The sequence below is a fragment of the Antennarius striatus genome, chromosome 18 (assembly GCF_040054535.1).
Source record: "Antennarius striatus isolate MH-2024 chromosome 18, ASM4005453v1, whole genome shotgun sequence".
NCBI classification, from domain to species: domain Eukaryota; kingdom Metazoa; phylum Chordata; class Actinopteri; order Lophiiformes; family Antennariidae; genus Antennarius; species Antennarius striatus.
Genome location: NC_090793.1, coordinates 5,229,043 through 5,244,924, shown reverse-complemented (window position 1 = coordinate 5,244,924; position 15,882 = coordinate 5,229,043). Strand labels below are relative to the sequence as shown.

General features: G+C 41.9%; 1 protein-coding gene across 3 annotated transcripts in view; it reads left to right on the top strand.

Annotated features, from left to right (window-relative positions):
• The window catches only part of LOC137612605 (epidermal growth factor receptor substrate 15-like), a 52,182-nt gene extending 36,689 nt beyond the window's left edge, over window positions 1-15,493 (top strand). For 2 of the 3 annotated variants that reach the window (XM_068341217.1, XM_068341218.1), the window contains exons 9-10: window positions 3,070-4,556; window positions 14,883-15,493. In XM_068341217.1, coding sequence (XP_068197318.1) covers window positions 3,070-4,556; window positions 14,883-14,924 — 1,529 coding nt within the window. In that variant the 3' untranslated portion in view covers window positions 14,925-15,493. The remainder of the gene's footprint in view (window positions 1-3,069; window positions 4,557-14,882) is intronic. The other variant, XM_068341219.1, reaches the window with a different exon arrangement.
• The last annotated feature ends 389 nt before the right edge of the window (window positions 15,494-15,882 follow it).

Sequence of the window (15,882 nt, the reverse complement as noted above, 5' to 3'; positions counted from 1 at the left end):
CCTCAGGCATCTCTTCACTATCTAAGATCCTGTTGAACAACCCAGGCAGAAACTCCACTGCCACCACACCTTGACACTTCCATACCTCCACAGGTACATCATCAGGACCGAGTGCCTTTCCACTCTTCATCCTCCTCAATGCCCTCCTCACCTCATTCTGACTAATCTTTGCTACTTTGTGGTCCAAAACAACCACCTCTTCTAGTCTTTGTTCTTTGTACATTTTCCTTGTTTTTTTCCTGGTAGCACTGGTGCTCCCAAATTTAGAGGTAAGTAGCACCAGCAAAGACTTTGGGAGCACCTACCCAAAGGCAAGGCGTACAGACAATATATGTAACAAGGCATGTATTTTATTCACAGAACCGTCAACACTTTTGTAAACATGTTTGTAACATTAGTTGGGTCTCCTGGCTCTCAGTCCCTCTCTCATCCACCTTTTCACTGAAGGCCCAACAACAAAGTTCTCCTCAGGAGGACCTTCTACACCAGGGGTATTTAATTAAAAGTCACAGAGGTCCAGTTAGAAAAATTTCCTCTTAGTAAAAGGTCTAAACCCAAGTCCAGTTTGTGTCTTATAGCCGGCCACTATATCCATATTATCATTTATTATCAATTTTCAATGCAGGATATGTTTAAGTGAGTGCACAGCTAGCTCTTTTACCTCACCATAAATAAAAGTAGACCCAGGCAAATAAATTTGAAGCCTTTGTGTTAGACTGAAGAACACACAAACTTTAGAATTAAAAACTAAAGTGCAAAAAGAGCTGAATAATGCTTTTTCTCGTTAATTAAAGACATCCCAGCCTGAATAAGTGAAGGCCTACACTTCAAGAAAAAAAACATTAACATGTTCAGAAAGCATTAACAAAAACTGGCTCTTTCAAGGGAAAAATTCAAACAGAATTTTCTTCATGAGAGAAAGGGGCATGTGACCTGCCAGTAATTTACTTGTACACAAGCAACCTTCCACACAAGGTGTGCCTGTGCACACCTTGTGGTGGTCTCTGTAATGTTGGTGAGAGAGACCACTGGACTTGATCAGCATCTTTTATTGCTGCATGTATGTCCTCTCCCCTTGTGTGTGTTTCATAGTGGTGTTACTCTCAGCAAAGAGCTCCTTAGCTTTGTGAAGGAACCTGACACACACAAGCTACAACTCATCATTGGCCAAAGATATGCATGGTGCTCTCTGAATAGCTGCATCAAGCTGTTAATATTTCTGATTTTCTGGTTGCTGTTGAAGCTGACATTGGGAGTTTTCCACACATATCATCTTTCTGTTTTCCCCCAAACAAAATGTCAACAACAGCTTTTAAGCACTTATTCACAACTGTCCCATCACTAAAAGATGTTTTATGTTGCCCCAAAATCCACCATGCCTTTAGTGAAAATTCGTTTGCATTTTTCTCGGTCATTTTACTCTCAGCTCTGACTTCAGGAGATAGTTCTGCGCAAAAGATCTGTGCTTTGTTTCTTAGTGGCGCTTCATGTTACCACTTTTAATTCATGCTACGTGTTCAGACCATATGAGGTAAAATGGTTTTGAACTGCCTGTCGGAGGAATAAACATAAATTTCGTCCACTCATTGTTAACCAGCGGTTTTCCTCGTTAATCTCTCTTCGTTTGGAGCTATGCTGTCTCCCTTCTTCTGTGCTCCGCTGTAGCGGTAAATTCACAGCGGTAGTGAGCTGTCTCACTTCCTGGTACGCTGACAGCGCAGGGTAGACAAATGATCTGATTGGCTGAACTGAGTGACGTTATTACTGTATTAACTGGAGGAGCAGCGGCCGCCGTCTACAAGTAAAAACGCGCCAAGAAAATCTACTCTTATGAATTTATCATGGAGTGGTCACGGGTCCAGACAGAACCACCATGCGGTTCGGATCAGGACCACTGTCTGCCATTTGGTGACCCCTGCTCTATGGAGAGAGAGAAAGAGCAAGAGAGAAGAGTAAAAAAAAGGCGTACCAGATTTTTTTCCCTAGTCGCCCCGGTGCTCCCAAATATATTTAATAGTCGCACTGATAAAAATGTGGGCGCATATGCGACCAAAATAGTGCGTTAGTCCGCACAGACGTCACTTTTCAAATAAAACATATTTAAACTGGTAATCAATAAAAAAAAGAAAGTCAAACTTTCTGTGCCACCCAGTACCTTATGTCCTGCAACCAGGTACCGGGTCGCGAGCCGGTTGTTGGGGACCACTTACATAGATGGATGTAACAGAGAATCGGGTAATTTTTAGAAATAAAACATCTTTCAGATTCCGAAATAAATAAAATGGAAGTAATGTAAATATTTTTTTCTTTCTGTGTGGCCCGCTACCAAATGACCCACGGACCGGTACCGGTCCACGGCCCGGGGGTTGGGGACCACCACTCTAGACCATTTTATTCAAATGTGATCAGAGTTTTAAACACAGTACTCTGAAAGTAAATGTTGATACACTATTAGAAGTCCTTCCCAGTTGGGAACTCTGCAATGTATTTGTTGCAATTGCTGCTATTGAGCCCTCTGCTGTACAGTATTTGTACAATCTTGACAGCTCATTGAAAGTCTATTTCCATAATTGCTTGTTCTTGCACCTGTGTTTTTAGTTTTTGTAGCTTATACTTCATATCTTATAGCTTACACTTTATCAATCTTACAAAAATTTTATTGTACACTTCTGTATGATGACATCAAAGGCATTCTATTCTGAGTTTAAAATATCTTCTACCTGATATTTTGAACAGAGTCAAGAAAATATAGTCATTGTTAAATGGAGTGTCATTTATGATCATGAAAATGCAAAAACAACCAGACTGCTACATAGAAACAAGGTTTATGTGGAGTTTTGAAGTTGCAATGTATTTCAGTCACTTTGACACATGAATTCATATGTGCCATTTGAATTGTCTTTTGTCTGTTAAAATTCAACAGTCTTTAATTAGATTCATATGCAATGATACCAAAATTTAATTTGTTGCTTTCAATTAATTTTAACATCAATATATTATACTTCTCAATATTATACCCCCAATATATTATACTTTTTGCATTCACCACTCACTGTGTTCTTCTCCTAGGTGTGAGGTATCGTTCAGCTCAGACTGCTCCTCTTCTCAAACAACAAATGTCGAAACCAGGTTGGAGAAATGATGTGGTGCAAACTCTGACATGTAATGTTGCTGCCACTCAAGGGCCAGAATGGGTTAACAACATTGCAGAGGAACCCAGGAACAGTGATACAACACAGACCTCGCTAGATTGCCAAAATCTCTTTACCCAGTCAGAGTCGGATCAAAACAGACAACTTAGCCTTGAACTGAGCTACATCAGTCAGTCTTCTTTTGACCCATATGGCTTTAAACTCAGTCCAGAACATTCTATTGACAACCTCTTAGACCCAGATAAGGCTGAACCGACAGTGACTGAAAATAATCCGTGTTTTGTTGCTGAACCATCCAATGCTCAGCCAGACCAACTGTACTTTGACCCATACGAGTTTGGCGTCTCTTCATCACGCATGTCACGGGACTTTGACCCTTACGGCTTTAAGCTCAGCCCTGAAGCAGATAACCAGAAGATACTGGACCACTATGGAAATGAGAATACAGATGCAAAACCCCTTTGCACCAGTGACATCAGTAAGCAAATAGGACACTGTAGTTATAAAAACCAGGAAGCACTGGAAACTCATACCTATGACAACAAAGAAATGCTTGATCTTTGTGGTAACAATAACAAGGAGTCGCTGAATTTGTTTACTGGAGGAAACCAAGAACTGCTGGAACTGTCTAATATTGACCACATGGAGTTAGATAGCATTCAAAACCAGGAGGGTTTTCATCCCTGTTGTCATGAAAACCAGGAGGTTGTCCAACCATATGACATTCATACCATTCAGGACATACTTGAACCTTGTAACTATGATAACCAAGAAGTGATGGAACCTTGTAGCTACAGGGAGCAGGTGGATTTCCCTTGTCCTGATTATCAGGAAGTGCTTGAATTAGATAACCCTAGCAACCAAGAACTTTCACATTTCATTAGAAGTGAAAATCAAGACGAGCTTGATTCAGGCATCCACATCAACCAGGAACAACTGGATCACGGTAGCAAAGGAAATCAGGGACTGCTTGATTTAGGTAACCAATGCAACCAGGAGGTACTACAAATTTTGAGTGAGGACGATTTCCCCGAATCGAACAACAATCAAAGTACAGTAGAACTTAAGATAAATTTCAATCCAACCGAGTGCAGTTCAGACGCTGATGTAGCATGCAATGAACAGACAGGACTTCAACTCCATAACACCAGTAACTGCGCAAACCAAAAAACACTCACAACTACCGCTGACACTCTCTATGCGCATGTTTACCAGGGATTCAGCATATCTAATGCCCCCAGCAGTCATGAGTTGTTAGAAAGTGACATGGCTTTAGAGTTTGGAACTGGAGGATATAGCAGCTGTCCAGATGTTGCTGATGACTTGGAGACTCCAGACAGAGCACAGGCAAACCCTATAACAGAGCCTGTCAGACCAATTAGGCCTCCTCGGCCTTCACTCAGGGTAAGTTGGAGACCACAGACTTGAAATTACAGGATGATCATGAGTGCTTATGAATCAACTCAGTTCTTAATGCAAAAAATTTCAATTTGACATTATTTTAATTGTATTGGGTCAGGTTCTGCTTGTAGTATTACATATGGTACATTAGAATCAGCATTTAACAAACATGTCTGTAGACTTCTTTCTAATTTTCAATTACAAATTTTAGACTACAAGGAGAGTCAACAGAGCACATAGCTATAACACAATCCAAGAAAAATTCTGAATGAGTCCTAATCTAAAGATGTAAAAATCATAAGTTCTTCCTTTTACGTGGATCCACTCCAAAAGCTACATATGATTTATACATACAGTATATATTATCTATACATACATACATATGTGCATACATGTTATTTAGCACACAGACTGGGTAACTTATTAACTTTTGTTCGAAAAATGTATAATATAAAATATAAAACAAAAAATGCTATATATATAAATATAATTTAAAAAAAAAAAAGGCATAGCTCAGCGATAGAGCAAGTTGTCCAATGATCACAAGATCGGCGGTGCAATCGGCGGTGCAATTCTGGGCGGTGCTCCTGCCAAGCCACTCGGATTGTGAGCTGACAGGGTGGGTTGTCAGCTCACACTCAGAAGTGAGCACCGCTGAGGAGCCCTTGAGCAAGGTGCCATCCCCCTTTACAAGTTGCTCGTTCGGGCACACCAGGAAGAAGCTACTCGCCACTCTACCTCCCACTGCATGCCTATAGACCCATTGTGTGTGTGTGTGTGTGTGTGTGTGTGTGTGTGTGTGTGTGTGTGTGTGTGTGTGTGTGTGTGTGTGTGTGTGTGTGTGTGTGTGTGTGTGTGTGTGTGTGTGTGTGTTGTGTGTGTTACAGGGCCTGTACAAAATGTATGCATGTAATTGACTAACTAGAGTGTCCTACTAATTTCCCTTTAGGGATTATTCTGCTGGGATAGGCTCCAGCTCCCTGTGACCTGCTTCATTAGATGAAGCAGTTGTGAAAATGAATGAATGATTATTCAAGTATATAAAATAAATAAATAAAAATATTTCTTATATGTACATACTTTATATAACTGACTGGGAAGAGATGGGAAGAGTAGCACAGACGCAGTATTTGCTTTGAGGATGTTGATAGAGAAGATCGGAGAAGGCCAGAGGGAGCTGCATTGTGTTTTTGTAGACCTGGAGAAAGCTTATGACAGGGTGCAGAGAGAGGAACTGTTGTATTGTATGAGGAAGTCTGGAGCGGCAGAGAAGTATGTGAGAGCGGTGCAGGACATGTATGAGGACTGCAAGACAGTGGTGAGGTGTGCTGTAGGTGTGACAGAGGAGTTCAATGTGGAGATGGGACTGCACCAGGGATCAGCTCTGAGCCGCTTGTTTGCAATGGTGTTGGACAGGCTGACAGACGAGGTTAGACAGGAATCTCCATGGACTATGTTTGCAGATGACATTATGATCTGTAGTGAGAGCAGGGAACAGGTGGAGGAGAAGCTAGAGAGGTGGAGTTTCGTCCTGGAAAGCAGAGGAATGAAGGTTAGCCGCAGTAAGACAGAAAACGTGTGAATTGAGAGGGACAAGTGAGGTTACAGGGAGAAGAGATCAAGAAGGTGGAGTATTTCAAGTACTTAGGGTCAACAATCCAGAGCAATGGGGAGTGCGGAAAACAGGTGAAGACGCGTGTACAGGCATGATGGAATGGGTGGAGAAAAGTGTCAGGTGTGATGTGTGATAGAAGAGTTTCACCTAAAATGAAAGGAAAGATGTGGTGAGACCAGCGATGTTGTTTGGTGTAGAGACAGTGTCACTGAGGAAAAGACAGGAGACAGAGCTGGAGGTAGCAGAGATGAAGATGCTGAGGTTCCCTTTGGGAGTGACCAGGAAGGATAGGATCAGGAATGAGTACATCAGAGCACATGTTAGAGGTTTTGGAGATAAAGTCAGAGAGGCCAGACTGAGATGGTTTGGACATGTCCAGAGGAGGGATAGTGAATATATTGGTAGAAGGATGCTGAGTTTTGAACTACCAGGCAGGAGGCCTAGAGGAAGACCAAAGAGGAGGTTTATGGATGTAGTGAAAGAGGACATGAAGGTAGTTGGTGTGAGAGAATAGGATGCAGAAGACAGGGTTAGATGGAGGCAACTGATTCTCTGTGGCGAACCTTGAAAGGAAAAGCCGAAAGAAGAAGACATATGTAACTGACTAAGAATTCCAAGGAATAAATTATTGCTCTAATTAGTAATCTTTGAAATTACAAATATCAAAACATAAACAACATGTTTATATCAAAAATGTCAGAACTATAAAAACTTTAGTTAAGTTAATGCGTTCCAGGACCACCAGCGAATAACGAAATTTAGCGAAATAGCGACAAACTATTTATTTTATTATTTACGTAAACCTTTACGAACCCTCCCCATACTGATATTAAACCAACTTATATCTGTATTACCGTTTCCCACACTTTTGTAAATTGTTTAAAGCACTTTTATATTAAAGAAAAGTTTTTTTTTAATACACAGAATAGTCCCGGAATGCAGCACACACTCCTACGGTATCATGTGCCTACTTACTAAAAATCTGCAATGTGGGGATGCTGCACATCTTGAAGCGCAAATTAGTGAGGGATTGCTGTACGTACAAAAGTGCTGGGTATGTGTGGACAATTTTCTTAGGACATTGTCCTTGACAATACCTGACAATCATACTTTAAAAAGTGTGATGTCTTTCACTTATCCCAATAATAGTATATTTCCAGATCTAACGTTAACTTTGAAATTCTAGCCTTGATTTATCACACGATATTTACTTATGTAATTGCATCCAGTTAAAAATTTAGAGAAAATATTTAACCAAATTATTGATCTATTTGATATCAAGTTGTATTCGATGCTTCACCTGCGGAGATCACTTGACATGCGGAAAATCAAAATGCTGGGGCAAAATCCCACACGGGGACTTGTATACCACAGAGAAATGATCATGCAAATGGTAGTAAGCCTAGTTTAACTATGGTTTCTATAGTTTTGCCAAAATCACTGTCCCAACATTTAAATGGAAATTGCATTGGACATAGTAATCACTTTTATACTTTTTTCATTCAGTACCAAAATCCGGTATTCCAATTCTGTTTTTTTACAGTGCGGTTAACATGGGATATAACATTCAATAATATTTGTTTATTTACAAATTCAATAGGTGACACACAAAAAATTGGGAGTAAAGAAGTCTCCCTCATGCTAAATGCTGAGTAACTGGTGTTGATACATTTTAATCACTATCCACGTGTGAGTTTCTCAATAGGGTTAGAGGAAGGGCAACTATTTCAGGTAAGTATTCAAGTGCATAGCAGGTGGTTATGTGTCTATCCATTTTCATAACTTGCTTGTATGGGTGCCCTAGATGTCCCCTTTAATTTTTGGAAACAAGTATTGCACCATTGAGTTAATGCTTTCGTTGGTTAGTGGTTGTATGGAATGTGGACATCTTAAGATAGTCAAGCAATATTACTTAAGATAGTCAAGAAAATTACTTGAAAAGGGAAACATGAAAAGCTGGGAGGACATTCAGAGAGGGAGGTTGCTTCAGTCTAACTACACTGGGGTTGATGATACGTTCAATCACATACAGACCAATGTACCTTCAACCACCTTCCAACCACTACCACATTGTACCCTCACCGGGAGGGTGCATTGTCTTTCCCAACAAGAGATGACTTAAGAGTCAATGAATGCAACCTGAAAGTCCAGGCACTACGTTCCCACTTCAGTGGCTGGATCTAAACTCCAGACAGCGACTTCATTTGGCCTATCTGCCACTCTGTCTATCTCTCTCTTTCCCTTACCTTGTCCCTATTGACGTTGTCAAGGCAGGTGCCCACCCCGCAGAGTCTGGGTCCTGCCTGGAGTTTCTTCCTTAATGACTCGGTTTTTCCCCACCACGGTCACTTATGCATGCTTTGGATGGATTTGTAGGGTTTATCTGCCTGTAAAAGCACTTTGAAATGTCTGCTGATGTGATTAAGCGCTTTACAAGTAAAAGTTGGCTTATTGATTGATTGATTGATGACTGGGGGGAATGGGACTCAAACCCCCAATCCTTCGATCGCTGAATAACCTGCTTTACCACATGAGCCACTGTAAACCCTTTGGATATTCCCAGGTTGTCTTGGCTTCTCTGCAATGTTTTGTGGAAATCTGTAGCAGTGCCCTGGTTAGGATGGTGGTTCCTCTTCACAAAAAGGGCTGTGTTGCAACTTACCAGTTTCCCCTGTACTCTGTGCTGGAGTGGAGGTCCTGGACATTGGTCAAACTCTAAATCCAAGAAGAACCACGATGTGGTATTTGACTCAGTGATGAAACATTGTACCAGCTTTTACCCTTGCGAGGGTGCCTGAGGGTACACGGAAATTTGCCAAACCAATCCACATGTGTTTTGTGGCTCTGGGGAAGCTTATAACTGCATCTCTTGAAATACCCTCTAGGTAGTGCTACAAGGGTTAGAATTTGTAATTGATTCATTCCCTGTATTTGCAGAGTGAGAGTTTGGTTTCAGTTGCTGACAGTATCTTGAAACAATTTTTCTCAACTGTAAGGTAGATTGAGGTCTTAAGATCTTGTCACAAGTGAGGAACAAATGGAATGTAATGCAGATGGATCAGGATGGTACACGCAGGCACTGAACCAATTTTTTGTTGTTTAGAGGGGGTTTAGCTGGACGCTGAAGCTCTAAATTTACCAGTCAATCTATGTTCTTACCCTCACCTGTGGTCCTGGGCTTTGGATATTGACTGAGAGAACAAGGTCATGACTGGGCTCAGCCTTAGAGATGAGAAGAGGTGCGTGGACATCTGAGAGAGACTTGAAGTAGACTTTCGACATCTCAGAGTAAACCCCCAAAATAGCACAGACTACAAAGACTGTGACTGTGATCTGGCTTGAGAACTCCTTGGTATCCTTCGAGAAAAGCTGGTGAAATGGATGGGGGGTGGGGCGGGGTGTCTTGGCTTTTCTGCTAAGACTGGTGGCCCCCCAACCTGGACCCAAATAAGTAGAAGAACACGAAGACAAAGATGAAGATTCTTACAACAATCTTTGCCTTCCTCGTAAGAGAAGTTAGTGCCACTGTATGTTAATTCAGGATCATGATTCTCCCCATACATTTTCAGTATGAGATGACTGTGGAGTTTTTCCATAGCTGGACACTGTGTTTGTATACCAAGGAAGTCTGGGAAAGCAGCTGGAACTCTGCCAGAAAGGATCCTACCAACAGCCACTTACAGTAAAAGAAATGGATGGCTGCGGTTGTGGCCCAGTTATCCTGATGCATCCTTGGTTAAGATACTTAATCCTCATTTGCTCCTTGGGTGCCATTAGGCCCACTGCTCCTCAGGGTTGGATCAAATGCAGATCCATTATTTATAATAATAAAAAAGCAGACACAAAAATAAAGTAAAATAAACAATTACTGCTGAAATAGGATTATGTGCAGTCAATATTTGCATTGAAAGGTAAAAATAATACAGTATATGTCAAATAAACTCTTTGATGACAAACATAGGTATGATTAACTTCAAATGAAATGACATGTGATGTGGAAAAAATTTTGATATGATAAGAGAATATGCTTTTTTAACATTGCCCTGCATGTATGGCCTTGACATCCCAGTCTAACTTTAGTTTTAACTATTTAGTTAATAAATATTTTAATAGAGTAGAGTACAACTTTATTAATCCCTTAAGGAGGTTCTGTCAGGGAAATTAACAATAATAACTATTTAATTTATCTGAACCCAAACAGAATCTGCATGAATGTATTTCTATCTGTCCAAAACCTATCAATCTTAAACCCTATAAATATTATAAGTATTAACTTATATATACAGTATTTTCTGAACTACAAGGCTCACTGGATTATAAGGTGCACCCTTAATGAATTGTTTGTTTTATAATTTATTTCATATGTAAGACGTACCGGACTATAAGGCGCATATAATAAAAAAAATTGAAATACATAAAAAAAAACCTAGTGGCTGTAGTTTCACTATCCGTCCACTAGATAGAGCATTCATGACTGTGAGTACCCTTATTCAACCGTGAACGGTCCCTCTTGTTATGTCAATGAGGCCATTCTGAGCCTCGTCAAGAAAACCTGATCACTTGATCACTTTGCCATCTTAGAAAGAAGTCAATACACATGGGTTTTTTCCTTAGCTGCTGAGATTTACTGATAAAAGTACTACAAAATACTGTAGTTCAAAATGATCAAAAACATACTCAAATTTGATTTTATTTCTAAAGTGCCAAATCAATGCAGCACACCAGGCACCTTTGTCTAGCAGTGACTCTGCTCTTGAAATTTCAGAAGAGGCTGGAAGTTCAGCTTTGAGGGTCTTTCATTCATCTTTATGCCACTTTCTCCGTGTGTTTCAGCAGACTAATAGAATGGACCGTCACTAGATTCCAGATTACAGCACTGACACTCAACAATGGCATTTTTTAGACCAATTAAGTTTGACCAGCTGTGGGTTATTTCTGGCGGCACAGTGGTTGGGAAATATTGAGATAAGTCAGTCAGTCAAACTTTATTAATAGACTCGTTGAAAATTCCCTATGTTTTTCTACGTTATCGTAGCAAAACATGCCGGCTGCTCTGCAGCCGGCAGAGCAGCCGGTGCTCTCTGCCGGCTGCTCTGCTGTCAGACAGCAGGTCAGAGAGAGCCGGAACTTTGGCGATGACCCTTTACTACTGTTGTTAAGGGGTGTAGAGTGCCTTGTAAGGGTGCCTCCTGATGGCGGAAACACGGCATGACTGCTGGTCAGTCTGCCGGCTTTTTTTCAGTGATCTTGTTTTTCACCAATATTAATATGAATATTAATCCATATATTAGGCGCATTGGATTGTAAGGCACACTGCAGGTTTATGGGAAAATAATAGGCTTTTAGGTGCACCTTATAGTGCGCAAAATACTGTAATACTAGAGGGAAACCGTGGAAATTCCATGATAAAACAATATCAGTCTTCATACCAAACATATGAAAACAATGCATTGGTATTATAAACCAAGCATACCCATCACAGAGTTCTCCCACCAGCAGGCAGAGCATCCCGGTCTGACCCAGAACTGGCGTATATATTTGGGCACTTTTCTAGAGAGCATGTTGACACAGATGACACAGATGAAACAGATTCATGTCAACAGAAAATGTTTGTTTAGCTAAAAAATGTAGGGAGGAGCCACTCCTCAGCCACTTTACGCTAAGAATAGGAACATAGATTGACCGGCAAATCGAGAGCTTCGTCTTGCGACTCAGCTCCTTCTTCACAACAACAGAACAAAAGCTGCACCGATCCGTCTGTCAATCTCACGTTCCATCCTTCCCTCACTCGTGAACAAGTGAGGGAAAAGCCTCTCAACCAACCTGAAGAGGGCACACCACCCTTTTCCAGTTGACAACCATGGCCTCAGATTTAGAGGTGTTGATCCAGGACATATACTAAAGTATAAACAGCATAAAATAGAATAAAATGTAAAAGTGAAAGAAAGCAGGAGGACCACCTGGTGGGTAAGGTACATTCTTCTTACATTGTAAGACATGTCATTATCCCAGTATCACTGTATACATCACAACACCTTGGCCCCACTACACTGCAGCACAGGCTAACATCCCATCTCCTCCCCTCCATTCAACCATGTGCTGACCCCCCCGAGAAAGTCATTGTACCCCCTGATGGCACAGGCACAAATCCTCTGTGGAGGCGCTGCCATGGAAGTTGCTTCTCTGCTGGATCACGGTTGCAGAGCATTGATTTCACTGTCACATGTCCCATGTCATTAGTGTAGATAAATAATCCACCTCCTATCTTGTTACCGGTGGTGTTCGTGTCCCGGTCCACTCATACAGTAGGTGGTCAGTCTGAAGTTAGCGTCTGGCACGTTGCCAGTCAGCCACGGCTCGGAGAACACAAAGAAGCTGGTCTCCCAGTAGCGCTGTTCAGTCATGCACAGCGCCATCAGTTTGTCCAACTTATTCGACAGTGAGTTCATGTTTCCCGTGATGACAGAGGGCTTAACTCGTCTACGGCTAGTGGCTCTAGCCGTTAGCATAGCCCTTTCAACGTGACTTGCTCGGCAGCCACATATCTCCGTCGGAGCTCTGCTGTTGATCGATCTTCTTTAATCCTCATGGACATTGACTCCTCCCTGGCGTACACTAGCGTAGTACTATCCATTGTATTAAATTATGTTAAAATAATACTCACAAAAAAACTTGCTCAGAGCAAAAGAAAAATGCAGCCTGCTCACACATGCACACTATTGGTAGTACATGGCAGCGTGATTTTTGGAGATCCTCCAAGTATTCTTTCCATCGCCCAACAATATCCTCTGTCAAGGTCAGCAGCTTTCCGCCTCTGATGTAAACAGCGGTGGCTTTGCACAGCTTTCCCCTTTCGAGGCACCGAATGGTTTGCCAGAATTTCTTTGAGGCTGACCGATAGTCCTCCTCCATGGCCTCCCCGAACTCTTCCCAGACCTAAGCTTTGCCTCCGCAACTACTCGAGCTGTAGTACACCCTGCCTACCTGTACCTGTCATCTGCCTCCAGAGTCCTACAATTCAACAAAATTGGACTCCAAAAAAAGGACTCCTTCTTCAGTTTGATGGCATTCCTATTTCCGAGGTCCACCACTGGGTTCGGGGGTGACCACCGTGATAGGCACCAGAGACCTTGCGATGACAGCTCAGAGCAGCTGCTTTGACAATGGAGATGGAGAACATGGTCCACTCTGACTCAATGTCCCCAGCCCCCTGCGGGATCTGAGAAAAGCTCTCCTGGAGACGGGAGTTGAAGATCTCACTGACAAGGTTCTGCCAGATGTTCCCAACAGACTCTCAAAACACTTTTGGGCTTGCTGAGTCTGTCCGGCCCCCGACTCTGCCAGCGGATTCAGCTCGTGGTGATCGATTGACTGCTCTGCCCTTCTCTTCACCCGAGTGTCTAACACACGCGGCCGTAGGTCTGATGATATGACAGCGAAGTCGATCATCGACCTACGGCCAAAGGTATGCTGGTGCCATGTGCACTTCTGGACATCCCTGTGGTTGAATAAGGTGTTGGTTTTTGAAAAACTGCGACTAGCACAGAATTCCAATCACGGAACATCACTTGTGTTCAAATCAGGCAGGCCGTTCATCCCAATCTTTCCAGGTCTCACTGTCATTGCTCTCATGAGAGTTAAAGTCCCCAATGAGAACAATAGAATCCCCAGTCTGAGCACTATACAGTATCCCTCCCAGGGACTCCAAGAATGCCGGATATTCCGCACTGCTGTTTGAGACACCTGTCCCCAACCTGTCCCCAACCCTCTCATTTACCGGGGTGAACTCCCACGGCTGAGCAGTGGGGCTATAAGCAAGCCCACACCAGCCCACCGCCTCTCACCTTGGGCAACACCAGAAAAGTGGAGAGTACAGCCCCTCTCAGGATTTTGGGTTCCAAAGCCCAAGATGTGGGCGGAGGTGAGCCCGACTATATTTAGTTGGTAAATTTCAACCTCCCTCACAAGCTCTGGCTCTTTTCCCCCAAGCGAGGTTACATTCCATGACCCTAGAGCTAGACTCTTTGTCTGGGGATTGGGTCGTCAAGCCCCACGCTGATGACTGCCACCCATTCCACAATGCACCTGTCCCCGATGGTTTCTTTGGTGAGTGGTGAGTGCACCAGAGGTTGGGCCCATGTCGTACTCCGGGCTGAGCCCGGCCACCAGGCGCTGGCACACAAGCCCCAACCCCAGGCCTGGCTCCAGGGTGGGGCCCCGGTTGCGCCATACCGGGCGACATCACGGTCTTTGATATTTTTCTTGCTGTAGGGTTTTGTTACTGCTCTTAGTCTGGCCCATCACCGAGGGCCTGTTCACCAAGGGAGACTCTAGCAGGAGTATAGAGCCACTGACAACATAGCTTCTGTGATCTTTTGGGCACTCAAACTCCCACACCACGATAAGGTGGCAGTTCTCAGGGGAGATTATATTATCCTTAAACTTATTATTGTAAATAATAAAATAAATAGTTGGTCACTAAATTGCGGAATTCTGTTTTTAGCAGTCAGTCCTGGAACGCATTAAGCACGAGTAACAAGGGTTTACTGTAATAATAATCATAATGAAATTATTATGATTATGATTATTATGATTATTATTATTATTATTATTATTATTAACAGTTATCTTATTGTTGTTTCCCATTAATGATTTCATTTGTTCAGTTTATAATACCAATTTAATGACATTAACACAATGCTGTGCATTTTTAGGCCAAGGACAATTCCCAGAGTCAGGGCATTGACCTGAAGTGATCACTTAACATTTCTGAGGTGGCAACTGCATCAGCATCAACTCAAGCTATCAACAGAATGGGACTAAAAGGACATTCAATGAAAATGAGACAATGGACATGAAGGAGGAAGGACCGAGGAGTGAGCAATCTCTGTGCTGTCAAGGGAATGGATATTGTTTGAAATGTATTATATCTAGAGGTTTCAGAAGGACATAATTGGGAAGGATGTAAAGGTCAAAAGTATATAAAATGTAAAAATTACAAGGTGTCATAGTGTCCGTTAACCTAAAACGGTTATACTTAAGGAAACATTATTCTGTTTTAGCTTCAATTTGTTTCAAGTGGTTTGTAGAAAGACCGGAAAAAGTTAACTTATTGGTAAAAATTCCCAATATGGGATGGTGATAATTATGTGGTCAATATTATATTTATTTATAGTATGAACAGTCCTTTACCCTGCAGTCTAAGCTTTCCCTTATTTTGTGCAGATTTTGACAACTTCATTTGGCCCACCATTAAATAGTCTCCTTAAAGTGTCATTTTTTTACCGTATTTTTTTTTGTTCTTATGGATGTGTCGCATGTAAATGGAGTATGCTATATGGACAATAAATACTATATAGAGTGCATACTTGAAATTATGATTCCCAGCATGACTTGTAAATGTTTTGTGTAGCATGACTTGTAAATGAAAGCTGTGGTTCAAATTTGCTTTGCCAGAGCTCCAAGCGCTTACCTATGGTGAGTGAGTCATCAAATTTTTTCAGGCTGAACAGAAATGTGTTAAAGTCTGTTTAAAGTTTAAAGCCCCTCAGCTGGTAGTAGACATGTATGCTCTAATGCACTTGTTACCATATAAAAACATAACACACAACATTCTGGGGGTCAGATACACACCAGTCACAAGATGAGAATATGAACAAGATTTATAGGAGGTTTTAATGTAGAGTTGAAAGAGTATGCTCAAAACAGCAACTA